The 21,367-nt window shown below is 44.1% G+C and overlaps 1 protein-coding gene across 1 annotated transcript in view; it reads right to left on the reverse strand.

Moving 5' to 3' along the window:
• Positions 1-19,031: 19,031 nt before the first annotated feature.
• The window catches only part of LOC109616768 (vasodilator-stimulated phosphoprotein-like), a 28,253-nt gene continuing 25,917 nt past the window's right edge, over positions 19,032-21,367 (reverse strand). Inside the window, exons 2-3 of the mRNA XM_020055295.3 lie at positions 20,217-20,379; positions 19,032-19,201 (exon numbers count right to left, since the gene is read on the reverse strand). Coding sequence (XP_019910854.2) covers positions 19,047-19,201; positions 20,217-20,379 — 318 coding nt within the window. The 3' untranslated portion in view covers positions 19,032-19,046. The remainder of the gene's footprint in view (positions 19,202-20,216; positions 20,380-21,367) is intronic.

A 21,367-nucleotide genomic window follows, 5' to 3' on the forward strand; every position in this document is an offset into this window, starting at 1 on the left:
TCTACACTTTGCATTTGTTGTATGAAAAGACCAAAGAAGCGTTAATACAAATACAGACCTCAGATAAAGCTGGCCATTGTGAGGCAGATAAATCCAATAATATCGACCAGAGACAGGCAAAGTATTATGGATGACAAAACCATCATCCAGAACAGTCTCCAGGAGTCAGACGTGGGTGTGTTAGCCACTACCATATACAGAGGATGTCACATGACAAACTACAGAGGCTGCATTGCGTGGTGCAGAAACCCAGGGAGGTGTGTGGAAAAGAGGACTGGCCTCCATGAGCTATTATGTATGAAATAGGATGGTGGGTTTGTTGTGTTTTGGACATCATCGTTGCCACCGGAACTGGCTCACTTGTCTTCATTGATGATGTCACTGATGACAGCAGTAGCAGGATAAGTTCTGAAGTGTACAGAAACGGGTAGCCTGCTCAGATACGTCCAAATGCCTCTAAATTCATTTCTGAAATACATTGACCCCAAACACACTGTCAATGTGTTTTCAGGAGCATGACTAGAATGTTCTTGACTGGCCAGGTATATCACCCTGTCTGAATTCAATCTGGCACGGCTTTAACATGCTGAAGACAAGACTGCAGACCCGAGCAGCAGGTAGAGACTTGAGGTCTGTATGTATTTATATGTATTACTCATCTGAAATTTTAAGCCACAATGCAGACATTTATTTCAATACCCAATCATTTTCTGGTTGACAATTTAAATATTTTACTTCTGAGCAAAGAGCAAATTCTCAAGAAAGGATTTAGATAGGACTGGTCTAAGGTCGGTGAGGAAAATGTAGAACTGGTTTAGTGACATACATGTGCTCAATTCACAGAACGTCTGAGGAAGTATATTACATAAATATTATTTCCAGACATTCTTGAAGTTCAGTTTGTAACATTCCTCTCTGACAAATAGTATTATCAATTATGTGTTCATGGAATTTATAAAAACTGTCAGCCAATGAACAAGAGCTTCAACACCTACAAGCAATGCCCATTACTAATCATTAACAATTCCTGATGCTGCAGGTATATATTCCCACTATAATAAAAGTCAAATTGTGATACAGAATCTGTATAATTTGAATGGATCATATCCAATGCAGTGGTGTTGAGTGCCAGCAGTAAAAACAGTAATGTTATACTACATCTTTTCCCAGAAAACTGACCTCAGTTAACTCACAACGACACCATAAAAGATCTAGGAATAACCGTGCAAGTTTGTTTTGGTATTTCACTGCTTTGTGATTTGAATCACGTTGTAATTTGACTTTCTCTTTGCCTGTAAGGAGTAGAGGAACCCATAACTAATTGCCTCTCTGCTTTGACATGTTGTGATGTTCTTAAATCCTATTAAATCCAGGAACCCAACGTCCTGGTCTACAGTATTATAAACTGTACCCATACGGACAGAACAAAACAAATACGTACAAATACTTCAGGGATGTATTTTACATCACTTATAAATATATGTTCCTCATGCATTTTGAAATGTATTTTTAATGCATAACTTATACCTTTGGAACAAATATTTATTTAGAAAGACATTTATTAGTATTATTATTATTATTATTATTAATGCACTGTGTTCCAACGTTGTTTGATGATATGAAATTAAACTGCTGGTTTCTTATTGAGTTGTTCCTGTGGGTGTGTGTCTACATGAGTGTGTGTGTCTATCTGGGTGTCTATGTGAGGGTGCGTGTGTGTGTAGATGTGTGTGTGTCTATGTGAGTGTGTGTGTAGATGTGTGTGTCTATGTGAGGGTGCGTGTGTGTGTAGATGTGTGTGTGTCTATGTGAGTGTGTGTGTAGATGTGTGTGTCTATGTGACTGTGCGTGTGTGTGTAAATGTATGTGTGTCTATGAGAGTGTGAGTGGGTGTGTAGATGTATGTGTGTCTATGAGAGTGTGAGTGTAGATGTATGTGTGTCTGTGGGAGTGTGCGTGTGTGTGTAGATGTATGTGTGTCTGTGGGAGTGTGCGTGTGTGTGTAGATGTGTGTGTGTATGGGAGTGTGCATGTGTGTGTAGATGTATGTGTGTATGGGAGTGTGCATGTAGATGTGTGTGTGTCTATGTGACTGTGTGTATGTGTGTAGATGTATGTGTGTCTGTGGGAGTGTGCGTGTGTGTGTAGATGTGTGTGTGTCTGTGGGAGTGTGCATGTGTGTGTAGATGTGTGTGTATACATATCTAGTTTGTTGGCAGTCCGTGCAGGGAGGGACAGTAGGAAATCTTTAAAAAGACATAAACCTGTCACAGTCCCAGAAATGTGTCAGAAGTCTGTGTGTGTCTGTGTCTGAGTGGGTGTGTGTCTGTGTGTGTCTGTGTTTATGTGTGTGTATGTGTGTGTGTCTGTGTGAGTGTGTGTCTGTGTGTTTGTGTGTCTGGGTGTGTGTGTGTGTGTGTGTGTGTTTGTGTGTCTGGGTGTGTGTGTGTGCATTAGTTGTCTTTCAGTGCTTACAGTCAGTATGGAGAGCATAAATCCTACAAAATACAGGTACAACTGTATTTACAGTTCTAGTATATGCAGTGCAATCTAGATGCAGGCATGTACATGTACAACTGTATTTACAGTGCCAGTATATGCAGTGCAATCTAGATGCAGGCATGTACAGGTACAACTGTATTTACAGTTTTAGTATATGCAGTGCACTCTAGATGCAGGCATGTACAGGTACAACTGTATTTACAGTTTTAGTATATGCAGTGCACTCTAGATGCAGGCATGTACAGGTACAACTGTATTTACAGTTTTAGTATATGCAGTGCACTCTAGATGCAGGCATGTACAGGTACAACTGTATTTACAGTTCTAGTATATGCAGTGCACTCTAGATGCAGGCATGTACAGGTACAACTGTATTTACAGTTCTAGTATATGCAGTGCACTCTAGATGCAGGCATGTACAGGTACAACTGTATTTACAGTTCTAGTATATGCAGTGCACTCTAGATGCAGGCATGTACAGGTACAACTGTATTTACAGTTCTAGTATATGCAGTGCACTCAGTGTTGACTGGGAGGCATTTTGTCTTTTCAGTCAATCAGCTGGTAGTGCCGTGACCTGTGCCGTGACCTGTTCTTGAATTCTTTGATGTCCCGGTTTCCCTCGAAGTGACAGACTTCTGATATCTGAGGTCTGTATGTTTTTAAATCTCTGACCACTCATACCAAAATGTATGAGAGGGGACTGATGTGTGTGTGTGTGTGTGTGTCAGAACCAGCACTTTCTATTCAGGCTATCGGGAAAACAAACATGATTGGCTAGGGACTGACTTCCAGTCCTTACATTACTAGATGCCAGAGAGCCTGGCTCATACTGTACCTGGGAGCAAGATGGAGAGCATCCTCTGATGGAAAATGGATTTGAGTTTATTTGTGTGTGTGTAACATGCAGACATTTTTCCTTCCTTCAGGTTGACTGGTAAAGGGTCAAGGATGAAAGGGTCCCTTACAGTTTCAAACTAGTTGATGACAATAAATCCCCTTATTCCTAGGTGTCAGAAGTGTGTCATTTCAGTAGACCTTGCCCTATGAGTTCTGTCAGACTTATGCAAGTAGAGAATAATAACCTCATTGTTTTGATTTTACTTTGGAGCAGCAAGCAGGTTTATAGGGTTGGTTTGTGCATTTAGTTTAATCAGTAAGGGTCTTTGGAGAGCAAGATTGTGGTCATTCTGGTCATAAGGATTTACTTGTACTTTAAAACATGAACTGAGAGCAAGGAAATCTTTATGTTCATTCTCCATAAGTGTCTCTTAAACACACTTTTCATTTTCAACCTATTTTAGAACAAATTAACCATGAGGAAGATTTGAGGAATTGGACAATGAATCTAGTTTGAGTTGTTCTGGAGTAAAGTTTGTCTGGAGAGGTATTTAGAAATGTTGAGAGTGAAGGAGAGAAGGAAAAGGGAGAGAGGAGTATGTAGAGAGTAGAGGGAGAGAGGAGTATGTAGAGAGTAGAGGGAGAGAGGAGTATGAAGAGAGTAGAGGGAGAGAGGAGTATGTAGAGAGTAGAGGGAGAGAGGAGTATGTAGAGAGTAGAGGGAGAGAGGAGTATGTAGAGAGTAGAGGGAGAGAGGAGTATATAGAGAGTAAAGGGAGAGAGGAGTATGTAGAGAGTAGAGGGAGAGAGGAGTATGTAGAGAGTAGAGGGAGAGAGGAGTATGTAGAGAGTAGAGGGAGAGAGGAGTATGTAGAGAGTAGAGGGAGAGAGGAGTATGAAGAGAGTAGAGGGAGAGAGGAGTATGTAGAGAGTAGAGGGAGAGAGGAGTATGTAGAGAGTAGAGGGAGAGAGGAGTATGAAGAGAGTAGAGGGAGAGAGGAGTATGTAGAGAGTAGAGGGAGAGAGGAGTATGTAGAGAGTAGAGGGAGAGAGGAGTATGTAGAGAGTAGAGGGAGAGAGGTGAGGTGGGAAAATGTCATACGGTGAAGAAGAAGAATGCAAGGGGGAGGGAGGGAGGGCCTAACTGAAAATAAAGGAGAGGTTTGGAACCTTCTAATGTAGGTAAGGGAGAAAGGGAAAGCGAGACAAAGTGAGAGAGTGAAGAGACCGAGAAAAAAGAGAGAGAGACAGCAAGAGACAGTGCAAGAGAGAGTGCAGTGGACACAGGAGAAAAGGCCCAAACTCATGCCATATGGAATTGACAGAGCAATAACAAAAGCCCATGACATCAGCCATTGGGTTAGGCTGGAGAGAGGTGGTGTTGAAAATCTGATGGATGGTTTACCTCTGATCCAAAAAACACTACTTCACAGCTTCAATTTTCCAACAACTGGCCCTGGATTCAGGACTGCTTCAGAACTGTACCTAGAAAAGGAGTAGGATCAGCACTAAGGCAGAACACAATCAATCACGACCAAAGGACACTAAAATGAGATGATGTCTTAGTTGCAATACATTATTTTCTTTGAGCTCGATTTTGAAAATACATATTTGTGGTTGAAAATACATCTTTTTTTTTTTTTTTTTTTTCTCTTCCCTCAGTAAGCTTCAAAGAGGTCTGTCTGGGGGTGATGTGAGGGACTTATCTCCAGTTTGGCAACAAAGAAGCGTCGGTCAAACCGACCAGTGTTGTGCCTGTAATTGAATTAATTGACGTTTGCTCTAATACATAAGGACACTTTCGAAAATGGCCCGCGTGAGTGTAACTCTGTGTGTCTGTTTTTGCGCGCGCGTGTGTTTCTCTCATGGAGCTCATCAGTCAACAGCGAACCTGTATCTTGTTTGCGTTGGCCGATAGCTGTCCGGTACAGTCAGAAGAGGACATTCAGGAGCTATGCTTTTAATGCACGTTTGTTCTGTTCTTTCTATTTAATTCAAGTCACCGACACTTTGAAAAAAAGGATTTCCAAAGGGTTTTCTGGCTAAACAAATTTTGGGTTCCATATAGAACCCTCTAGAGTTCTAACTGGAGGAGCCACCAAAGAACCCTTTTTGAATCCCTTGTTTTATCTGAGAGTCAAATGTTGCTTCAGCTTTGAACTGAAATGAGCGAAGAGTGTTGAGAACTGATTGCAAAGGTGATGAAATGAGGTGATTTTGTCAACTAGAAAGTTTTAGATATTGAGAGGAAAATAGAAGAATGTGATGTGCTCCAAAGTTGCTGGACTCCTCCTTCATGGAAATATCTCACAGAGACGAGGTTGCAGAGCATTATTTCCCCCCTTCCTCTCTTGTTTCTTGTCTCTCTGTGACTCTCTCTCTCTCTTCAAAGATGTCTGGAACAGTTTGGTTTTACTGGTCCAGGCACGTGTCACAGAATCTTTCAGACATCTCAGGGGAGTGAGCGGGAAAGGGAGAGGAAGAGAGGAAGAAATGGAGAGAGTGTGTGAGAAGGAGGGAATGAGGGGAATAATTAATGTACATTGTTGTTTTATTGGTGTTTTAATGCTGACATATAGTTTTAAACTGTCACATTATTAGTGTAAATTATTGTGGCAAAAAACACACCACTCCTCGACATCATAGCACACAAGAATGACCTCAGCAACTGTCCACATCAATGCCACTCGCCAGCCAACTTTAGGGCAGCATAACATTAAAGTCTCTCAGGGAGGACGGTCACCAAGCAAGACTTATGGTTTGAAGACCATTGGTGAGACACTATAACATTCCACCCACTACCTGGTAATGCAGGATGAGACACTATAACATTCCACCCACCACCTGGTAATGCAGGATGAGACACTATAACCTTCCACCCACCACCTGGTAATGCAGGGTGAGACACTATAACCTTTCACCCACCACCTGGTAATGCAGGATGAGACACTATAACCTTCCACCCACCACCTGGTAACGCAGGATGAGACACTATAACCTTCCACCCACCACCTGGTAATGCAGGGTGAGACACTATAACCTTCCACCCACCACCTGGTAACGCAGGATGAGACACTATAACCTTCCACCCACCACCTGGTAATGCAGGGTGAGACACTCTAACCTTTCACCCACCACCTGGTAATGCAGGGTGAGACACTATAACCTTCCACCCACCACCTGGTAACGCAGGGTGAGACATACAGTGGCAGAGTATTCGGATCCCTTCACTTCCTACACATTTTTACTACACACCCTAAATTCACTACTTTGTAGGAAAACTTTGGCTGCAATGCCTCTAGCACAGACCTGGGCAAGATCCGGCCCGTTAAGTCATTTTATCCGGCCCGCGATACATCCAAAACTTTTAAAATAATACAAAATAAAAAATACCTGACGAGGTCCACAGGTTACGTTACTTTATCTACTGTTGCATATTTATTTATTTTTCTAATTAAAAGTCCCGCGGCACTCCCAGTAATAAGTACAGCAGTATCATAATGTCTGTTTAAAATACCTTTAAGTTGAAACAAGGTATTTGCGTTGCTATGATACGTAGGGACCAGCGACACAATCCACGCGCGGAAGTTATCATTTGTACGTACTATACGCAGTTGATGACTAGCGACCTCTGGAAATGAGCTTAACCAAAGTTGGTAACGAAAGCAGGGTATTTAAAAAATATTTATTTGAAGATATCGCAGGTAACTTGCTTAATATGTTAAGTGGTGTGTTTTTTGCCACAACGTCACAGTATTTAAAGAGATCAATTTGCAGAGGCACATCCAGAGCAAGCATTCAGCGAAATACAAAAATTGTCACCCGATACTACAATTCAACAAGTCCAAGCGCAGATGCAGCCTCACTGAAAAACATATTGCAGCAGTACCGCACACTGCTTCAACAGAACCGCACACTGCTTCAACAGAACCGCACACTGCTTCAACATATATGACTCCTGACTTCACCTCACTTGTCAACGCCCATACGAGGCTCTCCTGTTCATATTGAGTGAGTAGCCCTAAAAGTTTATTTCTTGGGTCTTGGCTTCTGGAATCGCTGTCGTTAAAAGCACGTAGTACAAAAAATCTACTGTATGAAGTTAGATGACGGCAATTATACCACCATTAGCTTTGAGTGAAAATCTTCAGAAGTGATTTCAAAGACTTATGTCTGCCCTAATAACTATTATACCTATATAACTGTTATACACTATACCTTATGTAATGTAGCTTACTCTGTTGAGTTGAAAGTTAAGTTTTAAGGCAAATATGTGTTGCACAATTTCTGTTGATTAATAACCATAAAAAGGTATTTTTTTTAATAACCATAATAACAGTTGTTAACAGAAAAAAACAAAAAACATTGTTAAAGTAAATTAAATTCAATTATGGAAATGGCGTTGCAATGAAAATAAATATGCATAAATATAATTTGCAAGTTAACGGAGTTAGCTATGTTGTGTGATTTTTAGGCATGTTGGTTAAAAAATAAATCTGGCCCACGATGCTCTCTGGCATTTTCAGTGTGGCCCCCCAGTGAAAGATATTGCCCACCCCTGCTCTGAGAGCTTAGATTTGGGCATTTCTCTCGTTCTTCCTTCTCCCATTTTTCCCCATCCTCTTTTCACCCATCAAAGCTTTCAGACATGATGGGTGAACTTCATTTTGCTCCATTCATCCTTCCCTTAACCCTGACCAGTCCCCCAGTTAGCATGCTGCTTCCACCAGCGTGGATGACCTTGTTTTCACCAGAGGTAGCGCTTGGCGTTCAGGCCTGTCACAACCTCAGCTCAAAAGCCATGACAAAATGGGCGTCCACATGTTGAATAGGAAGTAATCAAATAATTTATTAACTACACCAAAAAGAATAAGCCAATGAGGTCTGATAGTCAGTATATCAGTAATGTAGTGGGTTGGTGTGTGGAATGACTGGGTGAAATGATGTGTTGTGTGGAGAAGAGCAGATCATAACAAACAAACAAACAAACAAACAAAGGAGTATCAAAAATAAGGTGTGCCAAATGGAGAGGAGGAACAGCCTTCCCAGGAGAATCTCAGCCAAAAGGCTCTCCAGTCTCTCTCTAATGACTGGGAAAGCAGCCCTTTTAAACACCAGAGACCAGAGAATCTTTTTCCCAATGCTCCTAGAGTCCATCACACGGCATCTCATATGATTTACCGAGGAGTGGCTTCTGTCTAGCAACACCACTATAAAGGCTTGATTTGTTGCTGCAGCCATGTTTGTCCTTCTGGCACGTTCTCCCATCTATGGAGAGAAACTCTGAAGCTCTGTTAGAGCTTAGAATGGCCATTGGGTTCTTGGTCACCTCCCTTCTTGCCCAGTTAGTTTGGCTGGACGGCCAGCTCTAGGAAGAGTCTCTGTGGTTCCAAACCTCTTCCATTTCACAATGACTGAGCCAGTTGTGCTCCCGGGAACTTTAAATGCTTTGGCTATTTTTTATAACCTTCCCCAGATATATCCCTTTCTTGTAAGTCCACAGAAAGTTCCTTGGACTTCATGTCTTGACGTTTGCTCTGACAAACACTGTGAAGTGTGGGATCTCATATTGACAAGTGTGTGCCTTTCTAAGTCCTATCCAATCATTTGAATCTGCCACAGTTGGACTATAATCAGGTCCTATAGATGCATATATGCTCAGCTTTTGAGTGTCCTGACAACCGGTCTTAATACTTATGTACATGAGATATCAGTTCTTCATTTTCAGTAAAACTGGCATTTCTAAAATGTCTAAAAATTCATATCATTATGGGATATTATTTGCAGATTGATGACAAAATAGTATGTCAATCAGTGCATCAATCTGCACTGGGTTAAATGGGCCTGGATTGGCCTGGGTTAAATGGGCCTGGATTGGCCTGGGTTAAATGGGCCTGGATTGGCTCACATTAAACTGGCTTACCAGGCCATTAAAGAGAAAGGAATGTGTTTTTTTTTCAGGAGGGTCTGGGTGGGGTCAGGGGTTTGTGGGGTTAGACCAGGGGTGGACTATTGTAACAGCGCTGGCCTTTATTGATACAGCTGGGGTCAGCCAGCTGACATGCCAGAGAGCAGTGCTGAGGACAGGTCAGAGACAGGGGAGAGAATGGGTCCACTTCCATATGATTGACTACCAGCCAAGCTCCCTCTTGTTCAAATAGCTGGTGTACATGGCAGAGTGGGGCATAGATGTGACATTCTCCAAGCCCAGTCACTGTTTCTCAGTGTCATTTGTGTGTTTCTCTGTGTGTGTATCCTGACCTCACTTAGAGCAAACGGAAAAAGGCTATAGACATTTTCTTTGATTGCCATTGGTTGTGTTTCACCTTGTTGTCCTCTAGTCAATGGGCCTTTCAGTTCTTTGTTTTCATCTACTGTGACCTTTGAGGACTCCTCAGGGTTTTATCAGGGCCTGACCCGAAACACACCTCAAACTAAACATGGCTGACCATAAACAGAAATGTTTCGATTTTAGAACATAGGAAGATCATTTTGGAATCTGGAAAGTTGCCAACGTGCTGAGTGGAGAGGATTCTACAAAAGGGTTCTAGAGTGTTGAAGTAGACCAGTCATCTCAGAATGATTCCAGATGGAACTCCAGATGAGTGTTTGATTTCCCTCTCTCCCCACTCCGAGAAGAACTACGGGCCCTTCATCCCAGATTAAATAACTATTGTTTAATGTGTGTGTGTGTGTGTGTGTGTTTGCCAGCATGCACGTGAAAGGACATCACATGACGTACTCAGCCAGAACACCTGCTTCCTGATTCCATGACCAGACTTCTGCTTTGCAAACCCACGTGACTGTCCGTCTCCGAGTGTCTAAACGGTTCGTGCCACGTACCGTGGTAGATGGTAGATGGCTACCATAGCAACAAAAGCCTGAGGAGTGTCACACAGCTCAATGATGAATTATTTGTAATTTATTTTTAACCCTCCATTCCCCCAAAACTATAGTGAATACACACTCTTTCCCTCCCTGGTTCCTCTCTCTCACTCTCTCTCCCTCCTTTCCTGTCTCCCTCCCCCTTTTGGTCAGCTTCTCTTCTGAGCTGCCACCAATCATGTACCAGTTCACCCCATATAGGCAGGCATTGTTGAGCACAGTGCTCAGTTTACCTGGAGTATGTAGAGGTTTTTTAAAGCACACATTGCATTTTGCAGCGTTTGCCTCTGTGTCACTGCATTTCTGAAAGAGACATCCTTCAATCCTCTCCCAGAGTATATTTCTCTGTCCCTCATTTATGGGTGGAACTCATCCTGTACATCTACAACGATGCTTTAAATCCCCATCTTCTCTATCAAATACTCTCCATCTTTACCAAGTTTGAAGTTTCCATTTTTGTTTTTGATCTGAATCAGAATACAAAGTTACTTTCAAGAGAGAGTTTAATCACTCAATTCTCTCTGTCTTTGATTATCCTCAAAAATGTCTAAGAAAACTTTGAGTATAAAATCATCCTCTGCATTTTTGGGGGGTAAAATTGACAAATAATTGAATAATCTCAGTAAGTACATATATTATAAATCAGTTTTCTTCAATTCACCCCAAACTATTTCGTAACACTGTGGCTCTGTGGTTGAGTGAATGAAATTCCAATATGCACGCACACACGCACACAGACACACACACACACAGACACACTGCTTGTGGTTCTGGCTGCTCAGAGGTGAAAATGTTACATACAAGCGGAACATTCCGGAGCATTCCACCAATCAGAAGGAGTAGTACACTGCCTTCCATGGGTGATGTCAGTTCTGTTCATCACACACATTTTTGATTAAATACTCTGCCAACTAGGACAACTGAATGGCTTTCTCTAGATAAACACATATGACACAGCCATATCGGACTTATTTTGTATAAGATATCAAAACCATTTCTACAGGACAGCTAGAGTTCTTCATTTTTGTGTAAATGTCTTTATTGAAGGATGAAGGATCAATGTTAATTAGGTTATAATTTGCAGCAGTTCAATCGCTAAACCTATCCTCTCCATGGATTTGAATGGGACTGTCCTTTATTGCCCCATGACTGAAGGCTTTGGTAGTGATTTAAGAATTACTGATTGTTGTTGTCATTTTCTCTGCTTGGATTGCAGTGACTCAGAGAAGTTGTTTGATTTTTGACTTTGTGATGTATACATGTCATTAAGAGAAGTTTGAACAACAAGCCCAAAATAAGTTTAGCATTAGGCCAGCACAAACCTCCTACTTACAGTAGCTGAATGCTGATTAGTTGAACAGCATGCAGCCACTGGTTGAAGACACACCCCAGTACAGAGTAACTGAATGTCGGTCATCTGTTACACTGGCAGGCTACAAGCCCACCCTTTAAAACAGCTCTGTCCACCATTTAAACAGCTCCACTTGAGGGTCGATGGAGCATCTGGCATTCACTATGTTGACCTTACTACCCAACTGTATACTGGCTTCATTCAGTAAGCTCAAGTGAGCTCGGCCAATGACATTACGTTTTATTCATATTGCCTCAGATTGTGAATACGTGGTGTTGAAGAGCGTTTCATGTGTGGAGTAGTTTAAACTTTAAACATTATGTGGGCTTCACTAAAGGTTCAGTCATTAAAGTATTTGGCCAGCCTTATAATCACTACCAAATGTAGGTGTGGTATCTTAAAGCCGGCAGTGCCCTTTGACGTTTGCCTATCTTTTCATGAGTAAGTATCGGGTACTAAAAGTCTCTCTTTGATTCTAGTTTCCATCAGGCTAATTGGTAGTTACTCTGAGGATGTACTCCTGCCACAGACATGCAACAAAAGAGTGGCACTAATACCACAAGTCAGATCTGGGCAAGAGTGTGATGGTACATTATAAAGTATCTTTCTCCAAGAGAGGGAAAGGAAAAGAGAGAGAGGGACTGAGAATCAAATGGAGTGAGAAAATAGGTAGAAAGACCCAGACAGTGCCAGAGCAAGTGGAAAAGGACAAGGCAATAATATTTCCCTCTTAATACTGTTACCCCCTTCCTCACCAATAGGGGCACTAGACCCAATGCACGCCACGTACAAGCATACAGGAGCTCTTACTTTGTCATCTCTAGAAAGGATGTCAATGTTATGTCCGAAGTAAATTGCTATTTTTTGTGCATTTGAGCTAACCCCTAACCTTTTTCTCAACTTTGACCGAATGCTTCTAATTCTACTGGTTCTCCTAACCACCTACATCCTGCTATGTAGAGGCAGTGAAGGATGGAGGGTGGAGACAGGATGTCCAGGGTAGAGGTCAGAGGTAGGACGGTGGATGTGGTTGGAGCTGGAGGCTGAAGGGTGGGTGTTGGAGGTGGTTGGAGCTGGAGGCTGAAGGGTGGGCGTTGGAGGTGGTTGGAGCTGGAGGCTGAAGGGTGGGCGTTGGAGGTGGTTGGAGCTGGAGGCTGAAGGGTGGGCGTTGGAGGTGGTTGGAGCTGGAGGCTGAAGGGTGGGTGTTGGAGGTGGTTGGAGCTGGAGGCTGAAGGGTGGGCGTTGGAGGTGGTTGGAGCTGGAGGCTGAAGGGTGGGCGTTGGATGTGGTTGGAGCTGGAGGCTGAAGGGTGGGTGTTGGATGTGGTTGGAGCTGGAGGCTGAAGGGTGGGCGTTGGAGGTGGTTGGAGCTGGAGGCTGAAGGGTGGGCGTTGGAGGTGGTTGGAGCTGGAGGCTGAAGGGTGGGTGTTGGATGTGGTTGGAGCTGGAGGCTGAAGGGTGGGTGTTGGATGTGGTTGGAGCTGGAGGCTGAAGGGTGGGCGTTGGAGGTGGTTGGAGCTGGAGGCTGAAGGGTGGGCGTTGGATGTGGTTGGAGCTGGAGGCTGAAGGGTGGGTGTTGGAGGTGGTTGGAGCTGGAGGCTGAAGGGTGGGCGTTGGAGGTGGCTGAAGCTGGAGGGTGGAGATAGGATGTCCAGGGTAGAGGTAGGACGGTGGATGTGGTTGGAGCTGGTGGCTGAAGGGTGGGCGTTGGAGGTGGTTGTAGCTGGAGGCTGAAGGGTGGGCGTTGGAGGTGGCTGAAGCTGGAGGGTGGAGATAGGATGTCCAGGGTAGAGGTAGGACGGTGGATGTGGTTGGAGCTGGTGGCTGAAGGGTGGGCGTTGGAGGTGGCTGAAGCTGGAGGGTGGAGATTGGATTCAGCGGATGTGGTGAAATCCTACCCGCCCAGCACCGTAGGCCCTTCTGAAGGCCCAAAAGGAGAGGACAGGGTAAAGCAAAGTCTCACTGTCGATCTCCGCTGGTCTCTGGATAATACCGCAGCTCTCCCTGCACTGAGAGATCTGTGTCTGGCCAAGTCTTCACCTCATTGTGTGTCTTTGTGTGTGTGTGTGTCCCCTCCAGCTCAACTCCATAAAGCCCCCTATTCATACCTTCATTAGGATCTTCCTACAGTGGGAAATGAACTCAATCCCTCCCGGGCCGCAGAGGCACTGCAAAGTAAAACACAGCTCCTTTCTTACTAATGTCCTGAACCACCATCAATTATCTGTCAGTGTACCTACGAAGCCTCAGGTATAAAGTAGGTCCTGTGGATGTCAGTCGGTAGAGCATGGCAGTTGCAACACCAGAGGTTGTGGGTTCGATTCCCAGGGGAGAACTAGTTTGGAAATGAATGCACTCAGTACCACTGTAAGTCGCTCGGTATAAGGATGTCAGCTGGACAAGGTGAATGTATTATGTCTCCTAACTTGCCCAAGTTTTTCTAGGCACAGCTTCTGATATCCACATGGTGAAACCGTGTGGACATACTGCCAATGAAATAAATGTAGTCATATAAGCACTGTCTGAAGTGTGGACTAATAACACTGCTTTGACTGTTTTAATGGTACGTAGGCATCCAGAAGGAGACCACATTTGATTTCAGTTATTCACTTTCACATTGAAGTGGGGAGTCTAAACACAGGCTAAAAAGGCAATGACAGATTTCTACTTTGACATTAATCTATTATTTTCACTTTCTGATTAAAAACATTCAGTTAAACAAATAATCCCTCCAGTGTGTCTTTAAATCTAATCCAGCCCAAGCAATGGACTGGATTACTAACAGATGACAATTATAGCTATCACAATAAAAACCAGTTGCTCATCATGCTCTGTCCTGCCTCTCATCCCCTCTCTTACTCTGTAGTTCCCTCTTTTACCTCTCAGTTTAACTTGAACTAAATAAGTTCAAAGGGATTTTTTGTCATGGGAAAGTGTTACACAGATAAACAGCCAGGGACAACAAATTAAGACATAGGCTGTTTGTGCTCCACACATCCTGCTGCCGTCTTTGGACATTGTGTAGTTCATTGTGAGATTGTGTAGTTTATCTTCATCCGTGTAAATCGGTGTTTGGTTGGGTCGAATTGCTTTTGCTGTGCCAGGGCTTTGTGCTGGGGCTCTGTGTTTGGGCTCTGTACTGGGACTCTGTGCTGGGGCTCTGTGTTTGGGCTCTGTGCTGGGACACTGTGCTGGGACACTGTCCTGGGGCTCTGTCCTGGGGCTCTGTGCTGGGGCTCTGTGATGGGGTTCTGTGCTGCTGCTCTTTGCTGTGGTTCTGTACTGGGGCTCTGTGCTGTTGCTCTTTCCTGGGGCTCTGTACTGGGACTTTGTGTTGGGGCTCTGTGCTGGGGCTCAGTGCTGCTGCTCTTTGCTGTGGCTTGCTGAGGGCTTGTTATAAAAAAAAATCACTTTCCTTCTGGATATGATAATTTACACCTCTTTTCTTGGTCTGCTTATGAGTGGGTGTAGTATGTTTCAGCTCAACAGGCATTCTTTGGGGGTTTCTGCATTGTACTCTGGGGATACTTTGGCAGAATTCTTCATGCAGAGGCAAAAATTGCTGTCTGACAAATTTGATGAATTCTTGGTTGGTAAGTGGACCCCGGACCTTACTACCAGAGACGATGGGTTCTATAACTGATCACAGGATTTTTAAGCCAGATCCTGATTGAGATGTTTTTTTCTATGGCGTAGAACTGCCTCTCAGTTTACAGTTAACAAGAGGTTGATGTTTAGGCTGTTGAAGTGTTGTCCCTTTGTTTACTCCAGGGCGACGAAATCTAGGTAGACATTATGTTTGTGTTACTGGCATCTGAACCTTACAACACTGTTATTTTTTGTCTTGATTCACTGTCAGGGATAATAATATATGCTGCTGTATGCCTTCCTGTTGGGAACACAAGGCAGTATTAAGTCATTTCCAAGTCTAGTATATGTGATTTCATGCACTGAAGACTTTTCAATTGGCCATGCAAATTCATTGATGCAGAAATTGAAAAGAGAGGGGCTGCATCCTTGTCTCATCCTTGTCTGACCCTGACAGAAGAAATATGTGCTTTTAATAAAGCTTCTCATTAATTTGTTAAACACATCCACAAAGCATGAGAAGACTTTAACTTTGACATCAATGAAGGTGTATATGGGCTGTCCTACTCAATTTCGGTAAGAAACCTGGTGAAATGCTTCTTTCTTTCTCTCCTCCACTTCTCTGTCTCTTCCACTCTTCTTTTGTCTATCCTCTGTGCTTTGATCATATGTTTGTTTGACATCTCTAGATGGGGATTCTGCATTCAACAGTTGTCGGCCATCATTGTCTTGTAAACCTGTGTCCATGTGAGGAAAGCGTGTTTGTGTGTGTGGCTAGAGAACCCAAAGGACTTCAACACAAAAAGCCCTGTGTTGTGAAGGGATATCCATCTGTACACTGAGTTTAACCCCTGGCAGGGAAACCTATTCACGGCTGCTAGCTCCTTGAGGAAAATATGTCACGCTAAGGAAAGTTTCAAATAGAATTGGCTATCTACGCCTGGTCTTTGTTTTAGTGGCATTTGCCACTCACCTGGTTAGAGAGTGGTTACAGAGTGGTTACAGAGTGGTTACAGAGTTGCAGGTTTTAATCCTGGGACCAAACATATTGTATCTATACAGGAAATGTACACTTGACTATTGGTCTGATAAGTAGACTACATCATGATCCAACAAATAAATGTAAAATCGAGATCTGTATGACCAGTTAATTGTCTATTATTTTCCCAGTAGTTTACAGCACAGCTACATACCTCAGAGGCAGACTTGACAATGCTATTGGAGATGCTAAAAAGCCATGAACAGCAGATGTGCCATGTTGGAAGGAACAGGGCAGCGATGAGAGCCAGGACCTTCATGGACAGATTCATAAGAAACTAGTATTTTCTCTCTCACTTCCTGTCTCCTGTATCAGATTCTGTCTCTCCTACTGACATATACACAGACACATACAGTTTCATTTAGTTTACAATGTGAGGTCAGTAATTGGTCATTTAAAATGATTACATTTTACTGTTAACTTACATTTTTCTTTTGGGGGGGGCGGTATTTTCTCCTTTTAAAGTCATACCATCAGGTACACTTGTAAATGAGAACATGTTCTCTATGTGTTTCCCCTGAATAAATGTAAATAATAACAGAAGGAATATTCATCACGGTTTTGTGATCTGGTTAATCAACCAACCTCTTTAGCAAAAACACTACAGCAGAAGTTTAGCGATGAACAAAATGTGTGTCTCTATTTAGTACTGACCTGAAAAGCAAGCCTGTAAATGGTGACCCCAAGGGCTTGGCCACGCACTCTGATAGCGGGGCTTCAGGCCTTTCGACCATAACAAATGTTTCTTCTCTTTTGCGGCTTCCCCGCCTCCTTATTGTCAAAATCACCAGCCCAATCCGTATTGAAACATGTTTCTGTGTCTGTTTTTGAGTTAATGTCCTGAAATAGCACCTCTCATCATACTCAAAGAACCTATGACACTACACCCAAAATACAAGCTAACTCAGGCTCAAATCTCAATACTCCTGGTTCTGTACTGCCAACAGGGTTGTCCTGTCTTCACATTCTTCTTCTTCTTCTTCTTATTATTATTGTAAAATGAAATTGGATACCACTCTTTGTCTTGGTCCACCATAACCCTGCTAAATAGTTCAAGCTGCAAAATAAAAATCACAACAAACCAAAGCAACATGACTTACAATAAGCCATTCCCCAATACCTTGATATGCGTTGTCAAAATGGAACTGGAATTTGAGATGCGCTGGGCCAATTCTCCGGCAACAAAATTTGTCAGAATGCCCTTTTCTAATCAGAACACCGGAATTGTCAAATTCACTCACACAAACTTCATCAAACCTCTCTGGACATATTTTAGCAAAAAGTTAACAGTCTGTTCTTTAAATCCATTGTCGCGGTATCATTTGAAATCCAAGGTGCTGGAGTGCAGAAAAAACAAGTGTGTTGAAATGTGTTTAAAACATAGAGAGGAACCAATTGCTGTATTGAGCAGATTTATAGCGGGGCAAACAGATTTTATGTCAGGATGCTTTGAGCACATTTAATTAGAGCATAAATGTTGATGAGAGAATTATGAAATCAGTGGCAGCGGTCGCCATAGTTCGTGGAGTGATCTGAAATTAAAAGAAGCAGAAGAAAGATCTGGTAATTTGTGAAACACATTCATATCTCCCTCCCCCTCCACACTGTGGCGTTGTCGACTGTGATGGAGCAACTCCGTCTTGTCAAGGTTTAGCTTGAGGTCATTTAGCTTAGTAGAAATAAGAGCGTCCACTAAATGACAACAGCAAAACGTACCTTTGGGAAAATCTGGGTAGGAATAAGTAATCTGTTGCCATATCTGGTGAGGACATGCCACTTTATTGCCTGCACTTTCATTCCTTTCACGCACAGTCTATAAGCTCCCAAGGAATGCCAAACTCTACTTACCTCGAGAGGAGAATGTGAGAGGTTTCAGAAAGAGGAAAAAGAGTGATGAAGACAGCCAGAGAGGGAAAAAAATTAATTAAAAAAAAAAATCCCACCAATACTGGCCACCTTAGCAAAATAGGTTGATTCTAATTAAAACCGTTGTATGCATTGGTGTTTTTTTTAACTAATGAGAGAGCAAAACATATACTGTGTGTGTGTGTGCGTGCATGCGTATTAATTTGCGCGTGTGTGTGTGTGATCATGTGATGCTATTTGTTGTTGATGAAGTATGCAGCATGGCGGAGACCCTCTTGACCTCCAGTGCTGTAGAGTGAGAGCTTTCACACTATAAGTCACGTTAAACCTGCTTAGTGTGCCTGTGTGTCCTACAGGAGCACACCAAGAGAAACAGCAAGTGCTGGGCAGTTTGCAGGCCATTCTCTTCCGAATACTGTCATTTTACTGTTACGGTTTCAGCAATTCCTCCACTTACACACGCAAAGGTGACTCTGTATATATATTCAGTAGCAAGTCACTGAGTGTCAGTATGTTAAAAGTCACAACCTGTTTGAGGATCCCGGGACAGCCTGATAGAGGTAAATCCCAGGTGTGAGAGGAGTTGTGCTAGGCCCGAGCCTTGATCCTGAAACACCCCCTCGCTCTCTCTACTCTCTTTCCCCCTCCCCTACTACCATCAGGCTGTTTTGGCTTCAGTGTGTTATCTGAAGACCACCCGTGTGAGTTTAACCTGTAGATACCTCCAAGGGCATGGCCCTGGAAATATACCCACCTCTTTGTCCACCCCCATCCTCCATCCGCTCCTCCGTCAGCCGATAACCTTGCCCATACCTCTGGTCCTCATCGATGTCCCTCCACAGGAACATGGGGGTGAACGAAGAGGACCATGGCTCGTTGACAGTGGCCGGCCTCCAACAGTGGTGGAAGTGTGAGTGGAGCAGGTGGGGGCGTGGGAGGGGGGGGCCTGCCCTGCCCTGCTTCCATTTGTAGCATCCTAGGGTGACTCCAGCAGAGTTTCCTGGGTTGGTGAATGTGACTGCCTCCACTGTGCGCTGGCCACCTTGCAAGCCCACTCACACAATGGATCTCTGTGCGGCCCGGTGGGGAATGCCGAGACATGGCTCGGCATCGCAGAGGGGAGGGAGGGAACTGCAGAATTGGGATAGGGAACAAGGAACGCTGGTTGATGGGGGGTAAGGTGGGATAAGGACGACAGAGGAGGGGGAAGGGGAGCAGTGGAGGGAGGGAGGGAGGGAGGGGTGAGGTAAGAGGGCAGGTGACCGGGGGACTTGGGTGGGTTGGTGTATTGAGAGACGGGGGGGAGGGGGTATGTAGTGTATGGACACTGGGTGGAAGAACACTGGGGCAAGTTGGGGTGTGTCGCTATGACTACAGGGAAGGGTGGGAGGGAGATGGACGGGGACAGGGAGGGAGGGCTGGGGGGAGGTATAGAGTTAGGGAGGTAGGTAGAAAGGGGGAGAGTGGGGAGGGTGGATGGGGAGGAATGAGGAAGAGGAGGCGGGAGGGGGCGAGAGGCGTTTCACCGACTCCAGTGTGAGAGGTTAGGAGGCTCCCATGGTCTGGAGGGTGACTGGGTCTCTGTGAGGCCGTCCGTCCAAACAGGAGAGACCAGAGGAGAGGGAAGCTTTAGGGAGGGTGGCCATCGCAGGCTGCCAAGGACATGGCAGCACGGAGGCCAAACATGGAGGTGTTGTAAAACATGGAGACGTTACAAAACATGCAGGTGTGGTTTGTAAAAGGGTTGTTGTGGTCTGCTGAAAGACTGAAAGAAAACATGCTGGCCAGGTTGTGGATCTGATCATGCTTAGGTCAGTGGGACTCCTCTCTCCAAGTGTTACCGGCTGGGGTAAAAAGTCTGTATGTGGTCAAAGTCATCGACAGCAGAAAACCACATTTGGATAACTACCATGTATTTATAGTATGGGACAAGTTAGTACTATGTAAATCAGCAGGGCTGGGACAAAAGCCTGCATGCTATGTAGTTACCTTATCTGACTTTTGACCCTTGTTGCTCAGTGTGACTCTCCCTATGCCACACACAGAAGGCTACAGGACTACAACTTCTGGATTGGGGGACTATCAGAAGAATCTGGATCAGGGGGGCTTCCAGACGTACCTGGATCAGGGGGACTTCCAGACGTACCTGGATCAGGGGGACATCCAGATGAATCTGGATCAGGGAGAATTCCAGACGAATCTGGTTCACTGGGACTTCCAGATGAATCTGGATCAGCGGGGCTTCCAGACGTACCTGGATCAGGGGGACTTCCAGACGAATCTGGACCAGGGGGACTTCCTGACAATTTCTAGAACACAAACACAACTGTGTTGGGACAGAACCAGAGCATACCATTCAACGTGGGCTTCGATACTATGGTTGTGTAGAGATGATCCGATTACTTTATTTTGCACAACCTCCCTCATTACGAGGACGCCAGAAAATACTAAGACTGAAGTAAATGTCGCAAATGACAAAGCTGCAGGCGGATTCGGCTTCAGCCGCCAGGAGAGAGCCGATGACGTCGACACTTCCAGTAGTTAAGCTGTTGGCTCCAGGCTGCACAGTAAGACCATCATACTCAGAGCCCCACTGAGATAGGAAGCCAGGTCACTGGGTGAGCAGGGAGTTAGCAGGTAGACACGGACAAAAGAGCAGTGCTCAAAAGGGTCCAGGAGAACTCAAACAGGATCCAATTATTTTCCTGACATACAGAAACTGTGTTTACCTACCAAAAGAAAAAAAAAAGGTTTATTGGTTCTGATCAATATATTGTGAAAGTGCAGAAGGAAAGAAGTGTGTGTGTCTGTGCATACATGCCAGAATGCATTCGCGTGACACGCTCATGAGTGTGTGATTGTGAGATTTGCATCAGATGCCTCTGTGTCTTTATAGCATCGCCTCCTTGTGGAAGGAATGCACAAGTGCACCACAGGCTCTACTCTCCCCAACAAAGCGCCACACAACCCAGTCAGCAAAAACAGCCCAAATCCTCTAAAGCGCCTTAACAATGGACAATTACACCAAATGAAAGAGGAATTAAGGACATTGTGGACATTAAGGACGCACTGTGCTTCTATTATTCTGCAGGACCTTCGGACACAAAGAGAGCGGCTTAAAGTGGGTCTCTCAGCCCTCACAGAATGTGACAGAAACAACATACAAACACCTTCTTACTTCTGAACGGTCTGCTGTGTGCGTTTGTGTGACCAAGTCTTAGAAAGGAAGTGTGAATATGAAACGATTCCTCTGCATAAAGTAAACTTGCCGTGTATATTTCTGAGAGGAAAGTCAAA

Source organism: Esox lucius, chromosome 17, assembly GCF_011004845.1.
Source record: "Esox lucius isolate fEsoLuc1 chromosome 17, fEsoLuc1.pri, whole genome shotgun sequence".
In the NCBI taxonomy this organism is placed as follows: Eukaryota; Metazoa; Chordata; class Actinopteri; order Esociformes; family Esocidae; genus Esox; species Esox lucius.